This window comes from Nyctereutes procyonoides, unplaced genomic scaffold (genome assembly GCF_905146905.1).
Source record: "Nyctereutes procyonoides isolate TBG_1078 unplaced genomic scaffold, NYPRO_anot_genome, whole genome shotgun sequence".
Taxonomy (NCBI): Eukaryota; Metazoa; Chordata; class Mammalia; order Carnivora; family Canidae; genus Nyctereutes; species Nyctereutes procyonoides.
Genome location: NW_026575131.1, coordinates 13147631 through 13166284, shown reverse-complemented (window position 1 = coordinate 13166284; position 18654 = coordinate 13147631). Strand labels below are relative to the sequence as shown.

Below are 18654 nucleotides of genomic sequence, written 5' to 3'. Positions count from 1 at the left end.
ACTTACATTTTTTTATTTTTCACTTTTGCCAAATTTCCTGAAATGGTACCTAAGAGTGTCTATATAGCTCTTGCTAAAACTCATTTTTAAAAATCCACACTGTATTTTTAAAAATCTATAACATTAATAGATTTTGTGGCTAGTTTCCCTCTGGAAAGAGGGCTGACCATATGTAAAAGCTCATGGCACTCCAGAGCAAGGTATTTATTATAATTCATTACAAGGAGACTCCATTTAGGCTCCTTAAATGCTAGTGGCTTACTTAGATCTTTTTCAAATTATGAAACAGGGAAATTTCAGAAAGTCTCAATGCCATCTGATTGATTCTGACTTTCTTCTTCATGCCTTACAAGTTCTGAAGCTTCTGAGGAAAAAGGGCAAACAGAAGACACAATATAGTAAAAGCATCCTAAGAACAGGAAATTCTCTCACACAGGTTATTTTGGAGGTAAATCAGAATATGAATAATCCCACCTATTTTTGGCAAAAGAGAAGAAAAAGAGGAGAGTCATCACCCCAGAGAACATCACGACAAAAGGGACAAGGACTCTTGCTGCAAATTCAGTCCAGGTTCACAGTCAGAGATGATCTACTTCCTAACTGTGGTTTAGTGACAGGCATCTACAGAGGGTCACGTAGCACCATGGTTCAACTGCTGCCCCTTGAAACTAGAGGCTAGCATTGAACTAGCTAAGCTCAGCCTAGCACTGCAGGAGCACAGAACAAATTTTGAATCCTCCATAGGGCTAACTTCTCCAGGTCACTGGCCTGACGTGAACATTTCACCCAGCAGCTGGACACTGGTACCAATGGCAGGATGGTGACTACTGATTCTCTGTGTTGTGACAGCACACAGGGTAGGAAACATTTACTTTTTTTTTTTTTTTATTTTTAAACAACACTGTGTATCTTGCAAGCTCTGCGAGAGCTGGTAAAACAAACACAGGCTTGGAAGAGAATGGAAACCTGGCTCTAACACTCAAGTATACCATGCTTTCTTAGTATGGCTGCATGCTTAACACAGGCATGCTTACAACACTTAAGAGTTTTAAGGGTGGGATGGATTTGGGAGGCTATTTAAGCTTCCTCATACTACAGATGAAAAAAATGAGCCATGAAAAGTGGTAGGCAGAGCCAGGGAAAGAACCTAAAACTGCAGATTTTCAATTCGTAACTCTTTTCTACTATCCAAGCATTTCCCAACAGCTGTTTCCTAATAGTTTATGACAAGATGTTGGTAGGTAAAGGGGCAGGCAGTGGTGGGGAGGTTCCACAGTCAAAGCAGTCTAAGTAGTCAGGAAGGCACTGGGTTAATCATGTTTAACAGTTTTTTTATTTTTTTTAATTGCAGAACTTTTCAAAATCTTTATAACATGTTGCTTAAGTTTTGAGTAAAGACATACAGTATGCACCTGGGTCAAGCAGTCGTCCAAGTGATTACTGGGCTCCAATCCAGCCTCTCCTCCTATTTACTAGCTATGTAACGTTGGGCAAGCTACTGAACCTCCCTGAGCCTTGATTTCCTCAATCAGTAAAATGAGTTCACTAAGAAAACTTATCTAATGGTCATGCTGTGTGGATTTAGCATAATAGTAAGCAGATACATATATTTATGTATAATATAGATGTCAGTACGTTACTAGAACTCCATAAAACCAATTCAAGATGTCATTCATTCAGGGCACCTGGGTGGCTCAGCAGTTGGGCGTCTGCCTTTGGCTCAGGGTGTGATCCTGGAGTCCCAGGATCAAGTCCCACATCAGGCTTCCTGCATGGAGCGTACTTTTCCCTCTGCCTATGTCTCTGCCTCTCTCTATATGTCTCTCATGAATAAATAAAATCTTTTTTTTAAATTGTCATTCATTCATTCATTCATGCCCTATGCCAGCCCTGTGCTGGGCCCTAGGGGGGTGCAGAAGCAAAGCATACAAACTGGGGATAAAGACAAATAAATGAGTAGATTATTTTAAGCCTGCATTAAATACTATGACCAAGAAGAGCTCAGTGAGCTATGGGAGCCCAAGGAGGGGCACCCAACGACAGTAACTGGGTGCTACTCTGCAAATGCTTCCTATAGGGGATGAGGAGGAGGAGCTAGTGAAGCAGGACAAGGGTGGATAGGGCATTCCACACAGCAGGTTGCCTGTTTTATAAGTGTACCTCACTTAATTAGAAAAGTTGGACATCAATAATATTGTTAAATGGGGATCCCTGGGTGGCGCAGCGGTTTGGCGCCTGCCTTTGGCCCAGGGCGCGATCCTGGAGACCCGGGATCGAGTCCCACGTCGGGCTCCCGGTGCATGGAGCCTGCTTCTCCCTCTGCCTGTGTCTCTGCCCCTCTCTCTGTGTGTCTCTCATAAATAATAAACAAAATCTTTAAAAAAAAAAAATAAAAAAAAAATAATATTGTTAAATGAAACACACCAAAGATCTTCAGAACCTTAGACCTGGAGGGATGCCAAGAGGTCCCTTGGTTTCAACTTATATCCAAAGGCATCCTTTCTACGGTGTCCCTAGGATGAACAGGTGAGGCAGAATAAACACTGGTCCTCATTTGATCAGGGCCGTCCAGATTTACACCTGTTATCCAGCATAATTAAGAGCATCCCATTTCACCCTCAAAAGTGTTATTTGGACAATAAATTACATGGTCACTCTACCAATAGATGATCTCCCTGTCTCAGCTTAAGCAATTCAGGTGACCCACATCACTTCTTTGCAGACAGTCCCTCACATCCAGATCACTCCAATCAACAGGGGAATCCTACTCAAGGCTAAAATGAAATGTCTCCCAGAGACCTTCTAACTGCTGGCACTCATTAGGCTCCCAAGGGTCACATGGAATAAATCAAATTCTTTTCAGATCATCTTTCAGATGTTTGTAGAATTATTACAATTCACTCAACTCTTAGTCTTCCCTAGGTTCAGTAATTTATTCACTCTTCTCCAGCCTCTACCATCTCTCTTTTTTTTTTAAGATTTTATTTATTTATTCATGAGAGACACAGAGAGAGAGGCAGAGACATAGGCAAAGAGAGACACAGGCTCTGTGCAGGGAGCCCGATGTGAGACTTGATCCCAGGACTCCAGTATCATGCCCTGGGCCAAAGGCAGGCATTCAACCGCTGAGCCACCCAGGTGTCCCAAGCTTCTACCATCTCAAAGGGAATCACCACCTCCCCAGTTGCTCAAGCCCAAAACCTAGTAGTCATACTTGAGTCCCTCTTCTCTTTTTCCCCTTATGGGATCAAAAGTCCTTCCAAATATCAGACCACTTTTAGCATCTCTACTCCTACCACCCTGCTCCATGACTCAAACAAGTTTCACCAACTATGACAAAACCCACACAGAAACAAGAGTAGCCCCTTAAAATGTTAACTAGGGGGGCATCTGGGAGGCTCAGTTAGTTACAAGCAATTGCCTTCGGCTTGGGTCATGATCCCAGGGTCCTAGGATCAAGTCCCACATCAGGCTCTTTGCTTAGCAGGGAGTCTACTTCTCCCTATCCCTCTGCCCTTCCCCCCTACTTATGTGCTCACTCTCCCTCCCAAATAAATAACTAAAATCTTTTAAAAAAAATAAAATGTTAACTAGGTCCAATGACTTCTCACTGCACTTAAGAAGAAACCCAAACACCTCTGAGGCTACAAGCCTTATGTAATACACCTGCTGCCTACTTTTCCAACCTGTCACCCTACATCACAATCCCCTTTGTTCATCACTCCTTCATTACTGGTCATGCTGGTTCCTACTCCTCATCCAGGTTTCAGCTCAAGTGTCAGAGAAGCCATCCTAGACCCCACAAATAAAAGAGCCAAAAGAACCCAACCACACTACACTGCAGTCACTTTCTATCCTGTTACTCTGTTTTATTTTATTCACAAGCTTAGTCAGTTAGAAGTTCACTTGTTTAGAGTCATAATGTTATAACCTCCAGGAGAGTGAGGATTTATACCTGGTTCCCTGCTGTATCCACAGCACTTAGAACACTGCCTGGCCCATAGCACATACAAGATAAATATTTGTTTAATGAATAAATTCACCTGTTTCTGAAGTTTCCATGTTTTCCAAACCCCTCCCCACTTTGGGTGACCATCGTCTGGATAAATACCAATTTCAGATAGAGACTTTCAGTGGGATATCCTTTTGAAAAGAGAGAGACTCAGCTCCTAGCTTATGACTTTTACCCAGTGGGAAAGATCCTATGCTGGTTCTCAGGTACCAACAGGTCGGTGCTGCTCTCCACATTACCTAGAATTGAGGCAAGCCATTTCCTCTCCTGGACCATGGTTGCCTCATCTATAAGAGGAAGGTTTTTTTTACCAGATGATTTTGAAAGCTCCATCAATTCTAAATCTTCATTTTTGCATAAGTTCTTCTTAAAGCTGGATATCTCCTGAGTATGACTCTGTACTCTATAGTCAATCTTTGTCTCACATTAGAGGTTTACAACGCAAACATCAACATTTTGGAGGCATTGGATATCAGACATTACTTCTTTATCCAAGTCAGATCTCAAAAGACCTATGACTTGACAAGAAATTTAAGGACTCCTTAAAGAGACATTTCAAATCTGAGCCTCTGGAATCCCAGCATGCCTCATTCATGCTCATTCTGATCAAGTGTCTTGCTTTGGAGCAGTCTGGGAAAAACTAGACCCTGTTATCCTATTATATTGGGTTCTCAACTTCCAGGGTTATCGGGCTTTGCTTCCTGAGCCTACACCACACACCAACTCCTCAATCAGACAAACAACTACTCTTTTCAAAAACAGACACAAAATACAGTTGTGTGACTATGTTCTCATCCAATCAGCCAGCCCTGGCCCCCCATCCCAAATAACTCAGTTACCCTGATAGACTAAGCCAGTGTTCTCTTGCCAAGGAAAAGCAACTTTCCAACATAAGACAGGTCATACCAGGTCTGAGCCATGCAGCATTCAAAAACTAAATTCTCCAAAAGATGATACCCAAATGGCATTTTCCCCTTTTTTGGGCAAATATTTATTAAGTGACAATTACTATGCTAAGGATACAGTGGTAGAGTGCATTCTCTCCCACCATCATATTGAATATATCTGGGAAAGGGAAAGGCATTCAACAAATATCTTCACAGGGATGCCTGGGTGGCTCAGTAGTTGAGTGTCTGCCTTCAGCCCAGGGTGTGATCCTGGAGTCCCAGGATCAAGTCCTACATTAGGCTCCCTGCATGGAGCCTGCTTCTCTTTCTGTCTGTGTCTCTGCCCCTCTCTCTGTGTCTCTCTCTGAGTAAATAAATAAAATCTCAAAAAAAGAAAATACCTACACAAATAATTATAAGTGGCATAAATGACATAAAGGGAAAACACAAGAAACCACAAGAACAAATAAATGGAACAATCTAAATCTGGAATGTAGGGTAACAGAAGAGCGTTTCTTAAACTCTGAGCATCTAAAGGGCAGAGGGGAGGGCCATTTTTCATCTCTGTATTCTCAGGAATAGCACAGTATCTAGAAGACAGTAGGACATTTTTGATTGTTTGCTAAACAGATTACATTTTTTTTTGGACTCCGCCCTGCATGGCTGGCGAACTTTCAAACAGAGAGACAGAGGTAGACTCCTTTGCATCACTAGAAAAATCAAAGAACACCCCCCACCCCCCAGGGATAATGGCAGATAATCAAGGAAGCATGAATCCAAACAACTCAAACAATATGTCCCTGTACAGACTCAAAAGAATTGAAAGCAGGGACTCACTTACACACCAATGTTCATGGCAGCATTATTCACAAAAGCCAAAACAGCTATTAGATGTGAATAGCTGGAAACAATAGACATGTCCATTAACAGATGAATCGATAAACCAAATGTTGTCTAGAGAAACAAAGAAATATTATTCAGCCTCAAAAAAATGAAATCTGATACATGCTGTAACATAAACAAACCCTGAAGACATTTTGCTAAGTGATGTAAGCCAGACACAAAATGATACTTCTCTGAGGCACCTAGAATAAAGAAACTTATAGAGATGCAAAGTACAATCAAGGTTACCAGGGGACTGAAGGAAGGGAGAATGGGAAGTTATTGCTCCTGGGTACAGAGTTTCTGTTTGGGATGGTGAGCAAATTCTGGAAATGTATAGTGATGATGACTGCAAAACATTGAGAATGGATTCAATGTTAGTAAACTGTACATTTTAAAATGGTTAAAATGTTAAATTTTATGTTTTTGTATATTTTACCACCCCCACCAAAAAAAAAAAAAAAAAAAAAGGATATATCACTGATATTCCTCCAGCCAAGGACTCTGAGACAATCTAAGAGGATTTATTCCACAACAGCAAATCCTTTCAAAATATTACAATTTGGCAGAGTGTTATATATGGCATTATCAAATCTTACAAATGGACAATAGTAAAGCAAAGCAAATTTACCTCAATTTTCAATTAGAGATAGTACGTTGGAAGAAACCAGCATAATAACATTTGCTAAAAGATTTTTTACATGCTAAGTCCTGTATTAGGTGGTTTCTTGTATATTATTTAATTTTGTCTTTATAATACTCTACTTGGTGGGCATTATTACTCCTACAAGAAATTGATTAAAACAAGCAAAATGCTAGTTACTGTGAAAAAAAAAATAACCAGTGTTGTGCTGTAATAAAAGGAATGAACAAAAATACAAAATCAGCACTAGCGGTAGGCAAGACAAAACTGTGGTCTATATCTGACCAGGTTACCAGACTGATTGCCTTAAAAAAAAATTAAAGTCAACATTCTCCTGAGAATTATAACAGGACCTGAAACTCGATACTGAAGGGAAAAGAAAATGAACCAGTGTAACCCCAAGATGTTGGAATTAGCAAAGATTTTAAAGCAGCTATTATAATAACCATCAGCCAAGAAGTAAAGGTAAATATTCTAAAAATGAATAAAAAGATAGGAGTTATCAGCAGAGAAATAAGAAATGTATTTTAAAAAGAAACTTTAGAATTGCAAAATACAATATCTTTAAATCTCACTGGATAGGCTCAAAAGCAGAATGAAAATGACAGAAAAAGAGAACATGAAGACATGTCAATAGAAAGTACACGATCTGCAGAACAGAAAGAAAAAAAAGAAAACATTTTAAAACAATTAATAAAGCCTCAGGAACCTGCAGGATTACATCTAACACTCATGTACTGGAGTCCCAAAAAACAGGAGACATAAACACTGAAAAAAAAATATGGTATAATGGCTGAAAATTCCCACAATATGGTGAAAGACGTAAATCCACAGATACAAGAACTTCAACAAATAGAAGAATCTAATCTCTAAGAAAACAATGTCCAAATGTCCAAATTATAATCAAACTACAAAAAATGACTTTTTTAAATCTTCAAAGAAGCCAGAAAATAATGACACCAATACATATAAGAGAACAGTGATTCAAATGGCTGTTTTCAGAAACCAAATGGCCAGAAAAAAATAAAACTACATTTTCAAAGTGATACAAGAAAAGATGTGCCAACTCTGTATCCAGTGAAAATATCTTTCAGAAATGAAGGAGATGTGAAGATATTCTCAGATGAGGAAAAACTAAGAGAATTCATGGATATTAGACTTGTTCTCAAATAAATGCTAAAGGAAGTTATTTAGGCTGAAAGGAAATGATAGCAGGGGAAAACAGGAAACTTCTGGAATAAAGAGCAACAGAAATGGTTTGGGTAAATATAATATTTTTCTTCTTTAAATTGAAAAAATATTTATGCATGAATGTCACAAGGACAAATTATAACACCATCTTGAGTCTTTTCAATGTATGCAGATGTACTATGTATGACAACTATAGCATAGGGGTAAAGGGACATATGTGGTTAGAAGGCATTTATATTTACTTGAAGTGTTAAAATGTTAATTCTGATAGACTATGAGAAGTTAACATGGTAATCCCTACAGCAACTACTAATAATACCAAAGATAGAACCCAAAAGCAACAAATTAAAATTAAACATATAAATGGAATACATATCTATTTGTTCAAAAGTGGGTTTAAGAGACATGGAAGAAAGACTGACAAGAGCTGACCAATGCCTAAATGGAGTCCACAAGAGAGGTTAGTAAGAATGAGGGAAAGGCAGTACTCAAAACAGTAATGTTAAGAATAGTCTGGACTTGTTTTTAAAAATGCCAGTTCTCAGATCCAGGATGGCCAACGATACTCAAGCCAGATAAATGAAAGAAATCAATTCCTATAAATACCATAGTCCAAATGTATAACAAAGACAGGAGATAATCTTAAAAGCAATCAGAGCCAGGGGTGCCTGAGTGGCTCAGTCAGCTGGGTAACCAACTTGATTTCAGCTCAGGTCATGATTTCAAGGTCATGGGATTGGGCCTGACTAGAGCTCCACAGGGAGTCTGCTTGAGGTTCTCTCCCTCTCCCTCTGCCCACCCCCCACCTGTGCACCCACGCTCTCTCTCTCTCTCTCTCTCTCTCTCTCTCAAATAATTAAATTAAATTTAAAAAAAAAGCAGCCAGAGTCAGATCACCTACAAAGGAATAGCAACAGACTATGAATGAATGGCAACAAGAAAAGCCAAGACAGTGAAATCATCCCTTCAGTGTATGGAGAGAACAAAACCGCCAACCTAAAGTTTTTACATAGTGAAAACATTTTAACAATAAAACAAAATTAGAGATATTTTCAAACAATTGATAATAAGAACATTTACTACCAAAGGATGCCCTGTAGTCAGAAGATACATTCTGTCTGAGATACAGAAAAGAGGGCACAGATAGTAGTAATGATAGCAGTAACCAAATATTGATTATATAGAAATGTATTAATAATATCTAAGAACTGGAAGAAGAGAACAAATAAGAATGAAATAGTGCGTATCAGTAATACATAAGTTGGATGGGGATAATCGCAAGGTCCTAGTATTATACAGCAGAAAAATTAAGGAACTAAAATTTAGACTTTAAATGTAAATATCAGGGGCACCTGGGTGGCTCAGTGGTTGAGTGTCTGCCTTCGGCTCAGATCGTGATCCCGGGATCCTGGGATCAAGTCCCACATCGGGCTCCTCACAGGGAGCCTGCTTCTCCCTCTGCCTATGTCTCTTTCTCTCTCTATGTGTCTCTTATGAAAAAAATGAATAATCTTTTTTTATGAATAGATAATCTTAAAAAAATAAACAAATGTGAGTATTAAAATAGCTTAACTAGTAAATGAAAAGACATATAGTATATAATTTCTAAGGAGACAAGTAAAGTTAGAATAAGGAAGAAATCGAAAAACATCCTAGAAATTGAAGAAAAAAGAAGAGAAAATGCAGGCAATAGATAGAGCAAAGAATAAAATGGTAGAAATAAAGTCAAATATATCAGTAATCATAATAAACTATATATAAACATAAAAAAACTTGACTAAAAGACAAAGACTGTCAGAATGGACTTTCTAAAAACAGTTATATACTATCAACAAGAGATATACCTAAAAACATCAAGATACAGAAAGATTGGAAATGAAAAGATGGAAAAGTATATGTTAGACAAAAACAAAAGAAAGAAACCGCTGTATCTGTGTACCGCTGTAGATAACAAAAAAATACACTTGAAAATAAAACTTATTAGAGAAAAAGAGAATCCTTATATGACCAAATTCAACAAGAAAGATACATTTCTACATTTATGCACGTACACTTCTAAGCTTAACAGCAAAGCTTTAAAATATATAAAGCAAAAACAGAATCACTAAGAGATATGATGTTGGACATTAGAAAATATTTAGATATAAACAATTCCAAATATACTACAAAACTTGTGGAAGTAAAGGGATCATTTAGAAAGAAATCCATAGATCAAACAGCTTAAAAAAGAGGGCCCAAAAATTTCAAAACTAAGCATTAAACTTGAGAAGTCAAAAAAAAAAAAAAAGTAGCAAGGAAGCTAAGTGACTTTTCTCAAAACCAGCTGGTTAACAGCAGAGCTGAAGTTTAAAACCAGTTCTCCCTCACTTAAAAGCTGTGATCTTTTCCTTATGGCTTTTCTGAATAAACAAGCCCCAAAATCAGTTTGAGAAAGAAAAGTCTTGGTGGTCGTGTGAAAAAAGAAAATTGTCAAAGGCGAACTGAGGCTGTCCAAGGGAATGGTGGTTACACTACCAGAAAAGTAAAACTTCTAGCATCAAAAATGAGGTTGAGCCATTTATCCATCAGGCACATGTTTTGAGTTATTTTAATTTACTTTTCCTATGTACTGGAACTTGCCTTTCTGAACAGTTTCTGGCTTGGCTTACACTATTTAACTTACTAAAGCTTTTCTAAAAATTATTTTTGGCATATGACCTCAGAATCTTGCTGGGCCCCAAGGCATTTCTCACTACAACCCATGCACATTTAGGTAACTGAATCACATCCTTACTAATGGCTCTCTTTCTCGCCTAGTCTTCAACCAGTTGTGATTATACAAGAGACAGTCAGGCTGTGTTATTCCCTGCCTTTTGTCCTGGTCCAGCATCAACCAAATAACACACCACCCAGCATTACTTGGGCAGGATATGGCTGTCCAAAATTGTTCTTTACTTAAAAAAAAAAAAAAAAAAAAGATGACTTGGTAATTCTGATTCCTCACTGAAATCGGCTTTTGGTTAAAAAGAACTCAAAATAACCTACCCTCCTCCTTTATCAAGGACACCTATTCAAAAATTTATTTCCTTATAATGTTAGCAAATTCAGAAAGTGCCAAACCACAAACCAAGAGATAACCATTGTTTCTCAGGCTCTCACCAAGAGCAACTGTTTTCTCCCCACTCATGGCCATCCCTCATGTCAAAGATTTATGAGATATATTAATAACATAATTATTAAAAGGAAGCATACTTTTAAAATATTAAATATTTTAAACACTACCTTTATTTCAACAATAGAAGGTTATTTTGAGTAAAATACCCACACAACAAAACAACAACACAGCAACAAAAACTAGCCTTAATCTTTTATAGGATTTAATAGCTATACTTTCTAAGACACTTGTTCCAAATTGGGCATTCAAATAATAATCACAAATAAGTAGATTTCAGCATGCACATGGGCTCTGTTTTAAATCATTAAATTCACACAGTTTCAGGTATTTTTGTAAGCAAACCATAAAAGTCAGTTCAATGTTTTGTCTCAAAACTTTATATTAAAAAAAAAAATCTAAGATGACAGCAGCAACAGCATAGTTTTGAGATCTCTCCAAATCTGTGCATAAAACCAGTCAGAACAACTGAATAACAACATCAAAAACCCAAGAACAACGTGCACAGCCAATGCCACTATCTGAGGTCTTGCCATAGGGTTCAAGTGCGAGTCTGATCAGGCCTGTGGACGATTTCCAGTTTGCAGGAAATGCAGAGGACAGGGAAAACAGGTGAGCTGCACCATGAGTGTGCGAATAGCATTCAGACCATGGGAATGTCCACAGGTTAATCGCCCTGGATTCTTTCAGAGATAAACTGTAAGGGATAAAACTAGGGTGGGGCAGAGGAGGGGAATGGAGCAAAGGAAAGGAAACCTACAATTAAGACTCCTGAAAGACACAAGTTTACCCTTTAAAGGATAGGATTAAACTATGGTAGCCATGGGATGTACACCTGGTGATAATACTATAAAGAAGTACAGGGAAGCATTTACTTTAAAAAGCAGGATAGGGGTGCTTGGGTGGCTAAGTGGTTGGTTGAGCATCTGCCTTCAGCTCAGGGCATGATCCTGGGGTTCCGGGACAAAGTTCTGCATCAGGTTCCCCACGGGGAGCCTGCTTCTCCCTCTGCCTATGTCTCTGCTTCTCTCTGTGTCTCTCATGAATAAATAAATAAAATCTTTAAAAAAAAAAAAAAAAGAAAGAAAAGAAAAAAAGTAGGATAATGGCAACTTTAGGGACAGAGAAGGGTAATAAGGCTGTGGCTCATGGGGGGTGGGGGGTTACCAGAGCATGCAGAGAAGTTCTAACTCTGATTCAGGTGATGGTTACAAGCATGTTCACCTTAGGATAACTCAGTAACCTAAACATTTGCTTTGTGTGTTTGTTTCTTTTTTAAGGAAAATTCATATCACTGATATAACCTATCACAAAAAGAGCATTTATGATGACATTTAAAATACATTTATTTAAAAGTCATATGAAACACTTAAAATAATTACATGAAAATAAACAGTATCATAAAATAATTACATGGAAGTAAACAATATTACTAAATTCTAGTTAGCTACGGTAGCCTAGGCAAGGTTCCAAGGCCCATTTTGTGTGTTTAAGAGGAGACTAACAAGTGTTGCTTAGTGTTAATGACATGCTATGCCCCTAAATGAGACTTCTGTCTTGACTTATACAAGTCCTGAAAGAGATCTGAAAAGGGATCTTGATCACTCCGTGATTCAGGACTATCTTATGCTTTGCCATATACCACCTTAACTCATCTCCTATTTCACTTCAAATCTTCTCCTGGACCATCCCATGTCCTATGCTTCTGGAAACACTGGGCAAATAAAAGGTCTGGTAGGGGTGCCTAGGTGGCTCAGTCAGTGAAGCAGTTAAGCATCTGCCTTTGGCTCAGGTCATGACCCCAGGGTCCTGGGATTCCCTAGGGTGGAGCCCTGTGTTGTGCTTCCTGCTAAGCAGGGAGCTTGCTTCTCCCTCTCCCTCTGCCCCTCCCCTTGTTCACACACTCTCTCCCAAATCAATAAATAAAATCCTAAAAAAAAAAAAAAAAAAAGGTATGGTGCATGAGGGTATGTCAGGCCTAAAAGCAAAAACTTAGTGCTCTCAAATCATCAACAGATTCATTTTATTCATTCCAGCCCTTTCTAAATATGCTTAAAAGGTTTGCTTTTCCATTATGAGCATTTAAGCAAGAGACCAACACTAGGATCCTATGAGAGCTGCTTGTTATCATCCTAGTTACAAGCACACACACTTCGCTAGGTACTCACAGGGCACCTTCAGAGCCTAGCAATAATCTGCCTTTGCCTTTATGCCTAATGTGTTTGGAAGTTCTCAAGTGACAAGAGGCCCCGAATCTAAAAGAGCAAATTACAAAAATAAGTACAAAGGCCCTCCCTCATCTGAACTCCATATCTTAAAACAAGGCACCACATCCTGACTTGCTGGCTCATCAACACTAGGCCACCGTGACCTCAAAGCCCTTTAAAAAAAATAATAATAATAAAAAAATAAGAGGTGTATCAGATTACATAATAAAATAAATTAAAAACGTGTAATGAGCAAAATAACCTGAAATTTAAACCCAGCTCGGTCATGCTTTAAAAACATTTACGTAAAATACATACAAAAAAGTGGCCTGATTCTCCGATAAATGAATTGAGAGCAAGTCTGGTTTTACCACCACTTTTGCTATGTTCATTTCAAAAGAAAGAAAACGGGAGCCAGGACGGTTTAAATTTTTTGGCACTGCTGCTCGCAAGGGAGAAGAACAGTGACGCCAACACATAAAGACCAAGTTCAGGCAATTGAAAGGGAACTTGTGTAACAAAGAAGATTAGGGTTGAATTTCTGTCTTCAATCTCTGTATCTTAATCTGTCTCCCTTGCAACGAAGGCTAACCCCATTTCCTCTCTCCTCTCACTACCTCCTGCCTCTTCTGCATTTCCTACTCTCTTTGTTTTGTGAACCCTCAACCTCTGAACTTACCTACACTCTTTTCCTTGTTTTTCTGTTTTCAGCCTCCTTATGAGACATGGGTGTAAACAAATATTCCAACATACACAAATCCCAAGTTCCACTCACCACACAGGTGCTTATGGAAGCCCAGTCCACTGTTGCCATGATTTCTGAGAAAAATACACCTAATTCACATTCCCAGGATCCTCTCCATGAAAGCAGGTGCACCCTGGGTGGTAAGGTGCAATTTCCTATGAATATCCAGAGCAAAACGTCCCTTTCATGAATACCATTCTGATCGTAGGAATTCATGAATGTTTCCATAGGAAGCTCTCTCTCCACTTACATCAAGCTGGAAGTACAGAAGTTAAAAAAATATTCACATTTAACCCTCCATTCTAGAAATGACTACAAGTAAAAGAAACCCAGAAACGCCCATAGCCCAGCTGAGGCCTCCTCAGCAACAAAATGTGGCACTCAGGTGCACAAGACAGAAACTTAAATCAGACCCAACACTTCTTCAGATACTGTCCTGGACATGTGCTATTTTCCTCAAGATACGGAGCCCTGGCTCTCCTGGGCAAATCTAGTGCAGGAATAGTTAAGTGTGAGGGTGCTGAGGAGGGTGGCATTTGTAGTTTGGAGTTTTCACCCAGACCCTTTCTAACAAACAGTAGAGAAATTTAAGAGCCTATTTAAACATTACTTACTGCCTGTTGGATATCAGTCTTCACTTGTTCACTCAACATGCCTTCAAAAACAAAGGAGTCACCAAACTTCTCAGCCTAAAAGGAAAAAAGAAAATTAAAATCCAGAAAGGTCGTAGCAACATTTTTCACATGTACCATTTTCCTTGTGTGCACTGTAAAAGTGATTCTTCTTGTCCAAATGAACTTCAACTTTTCTTTTTTTTTTTCTAAAGATTTTATTTATTTATTCAACAGAGACATAAGGAGAGAGGCAGAGACATAGGCAGAGGGAGAAGCAGGCTCCTCATGGGGAACCCAATGCAGGACTCGATCCCAGAACCCCAGGATCACGCCCTGAGACAAAAGCAGACAACCACTGAACCACCAGGCATCCTCAACTTCAGTTTTTCTTTTGACTTCCCAGAGGATTCAGAAATGACTTAAAAGCATCTGGCTTCCTCTTAAAACAGGTTAATATCAATCACGTACAGAGACCACTGTCTTTCCAGGTTCATTTAGCTGATAAGAATGCAGACTCGAGGAGATTAGCTTTGGAGAATGTGATTGCTCCTGTTGATGGAAACACATCTCCTCAAGCATTCCAAATGACTTGGAAAACAATAGTATTCTTTACATGTCAGATTACATAATCAACCTTTGTATTTTGTTCTGCTCCTACAATCCAGCTAAAAGAATTAAATGACATTGTTTGCTGATACTCTGATACACTCCAGTTCTACTAAGGGGTCAACTATGTTTATAAATCTCAAGTGGCCAAGTGAAGCATCAGATGGAAATCTGTACTTTGATTATTTTCATTTAACATTACTGTCTCGAGTCTTCATCTACCTCGTTTTATTTGTTGCACGTGACCTCTTTCTTCAAATGCCCATATTAATCTCTTGGTCTCCATGATTCTGCTCTTCTAGGTTCCCTCCTCTTTCTGACTCTTCTTACTCATCTTCTGAATTACATGGGCTCTCCCTTCTAGCCCCTAGAACACTGCTGCTCCCCAGTGCTCTGTCCTTGCCCTCCCTCTGCTCTTTTTCTGCACCCGTGGCTCTCAGGCTTTGTGCAGTGTAGATCACCTGGCCAGTTTATCAAACTAGAGTTTTGATCCTGGAGATTCTGATCCTAGAGGTCTGGGGTCACGCCAAGGACCCTGCATGTGCAAATAGCTCAGCTGGTGATTCTATATAAGTGACCAGAGAGATCACACTTTGAGATACACTGACCTGCGGCTAAACAACCTCCTTCAATCTCATTGCTTTAATGATCAGCAGCATGCATGTCAAACGACTCTCACATCTCTACCTCTAGGACAGGCTTCTCCTCAGTGGATGATATTAACTGCCTGCTAGGCCTTACAAACACCTCAATCTCCTTTCCCTGATCAGCACCTGTCATCTATTCTTCACCCCTGCTCTTTTTCCTCTTTCCCTTGTGGGTAAGTGCCTAAGCACCTAAATCATCCCTTCATCCAATGAACATGCATCAAACGTGTTCTGTTTAGGGGCACCTGGGTGGCTCAGTCAGTTGGGAGTCTACCTTCGGGTCAGGTCACAATCCCAGAGTCCTAGGACTGAGCCCTGCATCGGGTGGGCTCCCTGCTCCATGGGGAATCTGCTTTTCCCTCTGTCTCCTCCCTGGCTTGTGCATTCTCTCTCTCTCACTCAAATAAATAAAATCTTAAAAAAATAATTCTGTTTGGGCACCCACCCTTGTTCTGTGCCTGACTATGAACTAAGTGATAGAGATACAAGGTAATAGTAAAGAGGCACAGTCCCTATCTTCATAGCACTTACATGTGGGGGCACAGACGAAAATCAAGTCAGAGAAAGAAAGGAAGAAAATAATTACAACTTTACTTGATCTTGTAAAGAGTATCAAGAAAAGCCTCTCTTTAATAGAATGGGCAGAGGAAGTCTCCTCAAGAAGGAAACATTTAGCTGAGATAACTCAAGAATGAGAAGGACCAGCCATGGTAAAAGGGGATCAGGCATGGGAAGAAGGAAATTCTAAGTGGGGAAGAAAAATATGAGCCGAGACCTCAAGATGGAAAAAAGTGCTGAGCTTTCAAGGAATAGAAACAAGACTAGATGGGCTTGAACACAGTAAGTGGAGTATGATATAAAATGAAGGTGGAGGGACAGAAAAAAATAAACTGTAAGATATCATAAAAATATGAAACATTTATCCAAAGTAGGGGTTCTTAATACTTTTGTGCCCTGACCCTTCTGGCAGTATGGTGAATATTAGGGGCCACCCTCTCAGAATGAAATATTTAAATGCATAAAACAAAATCAGTATGATTTCAAAGAAGAATAGTTATCTCAAAATATTAATAAAGTTTGTGCTACAGTAATATATACATATTCTTTATTAATATATTAAAGAAGATCTAGTGGAAGGTCTCATAATTATCATCATTTCTAAAGTGGAGATGAATGCAAACAATATTTCAAGATATCTACAACAACAACAATACATGACAAAAATGTCTGTGATTTCTATTGGTGACAAACATATAGGTACTGCTACTTTTACTATGGTTTATCATCTGTCTCATAATTGAAGGAAATGCTAAATTTCAGTCAAAGAGTAGCAAAAAGCCAGATGTCATTTTTCTCCATCTACGTTCCTGGATGCCCTAAGTTCTGTTTATTCTATCTTCTTTATGGAGAACCCTGGTCTGAGGGTAGACTTACATAGACTATTGAGGAAACTGATCTGAGACAATCTATATGAAACAAAAAGAAGAGGGACTTCTGTTTACTCTAAATAGGTAGAAAAGAGAAAACTGCTTTGTATATTTTAGGAAATTCCAAAGGACTGTGATGCTACAAAATCAAATTTGAAAGTAGTTCTGCTTTCAGCATGTACTCTCAAATTACTTTTTATTTAAAAGAAGAAAAATGATGTCTCAAATTACTGTTTATTTAAAAGAAAAAAATGATGTTTGGGGCTGGGGTTGAGGGTAAATAAAACAAAACAAGGAATTCACACACTAAAGGCAAGAGTAAAGTCCTTTGGTGAGAGAAAATGGGTAGCCTACAAAACAAGTATATTTTAAACACTTAGAGAAAGTTTCATAAACTAGAAAATCTCCTTCCCATTCCCTTTTAGAAGAAGTGTCTACTTCCAGAACCTTGCTTTGGGATTCAGTGACCAGAGAATAACCTGGAACTGCTATAGGAGAGCCTATAAGTTGTCAGGCATTGAAATAAAACCCACAGGAGCACCTGGGTGGCTCAGTCAGTAGGGTGTCTAACTCCCAACTTCATCTCAGGTCATAATCTCAGGGTCATGAGATCAAGTCCTGTGTCAGGCTCTGCACTGGACATAGAGCCTGCTTAAGATTCTCTCTCTCCCTCTCCCTCTGCATGCCCTCCCTCATCGCATGTTTTCTCTCTCTTTTTCTTTCCCTCCATCTCTCTCTCAAAAAAAGAAAGAAAGAAAACCACATAAATGAAAAGCTGTATTTCTGCATCTATTGCTTAATGAAATATGTAAAGCTTGCTGAACAACCGAACTGTAATTTTTTTTGACAGGGAAAAGTGGCCTTACTTTAGATGCTATCTGCGATCTCAAAAAGCCTGTGCAGGCAATGGCACTCTCTGGCATATTAAAGCATTGACACAATACAGCATGATGGTAAAGAACACAGACCCTGGCATCTCACTGCCCAGGCTTGAATCCTAGCTCCACCACTAACTAGCTGTGCCAACTCAGGGCAAACCACTTTTCTAATCTTTAGTTCACTACCTGAAAAATAACTGGCCTCATGGGTTTGCTAAGAGAACTGGATTAGATGAAATATATATTAACTGCTGAGCAGAGTACTGGGCATCCAAGAAAAAGTGGTTAAACGACATTGCAAAAGAACAAGTTCTTCCTCCCCATCCCAACCCTATTACCTCTGTCAAATAGCCAGTGGAGTTCACAAACTTCTCAAAGTCAGCATTACTGACTTCATAGGCATCCATGTAGAAGGCATCAATAGAAACTCTCCTCGCAGGTGCTTCCCCATCTTGCTTTATCTGAGGATCATCTGTGCCCATTGTAAACACTCCGGCGGGGATGAGGACCATCTGCAGGGAAAGGGGAGATGAGGAGTCATGCCATCACAGCCAAAGTAGACTGATACAAAGTGCAGAGTGCTTAGCACACAGTAAACACCCAGCAGTTTTCATACACCCACCACAGAAATCACTGTACAATCACTAGAATCACTCCATGCTCCTAAGAAAGAAGGACTAGTCTCAAAAAGAAGTGAAAATTCTTGGCATGCCTGGCTGGCTTAGTTGGAAGAGCATGCGACTCTTGATCTATGGGTCATGAGT

General features: G+C 39.1%; 1 protein-coding gene across 1 annotated transcript in view; it reads right to left on the bottom strand.

The window, feature by feature from the left end:
* The window catches only part of SUMF1 (sulfatase modifying factor 1), a 90989-nt gene that overhangs the window by 54717 nt on the left and 17618 nt on the right, over nt 1-18654 (bottom strand). The window contains exons 2-3 of the mRNA XM_055342572.1: nt 18229-18402; nt 14333-14407 (exon numbers count right to left, since the gene is read on the bottom strand). Of these exons, the coding sequence (XP_055198547.1) occupies nt 14333-14407; nt 18229-18402 (249 nt within the window). The remainder of the gene's footprint in view (nt 1-14332; nt 14408-18228; nt 18403-18654) is intronic.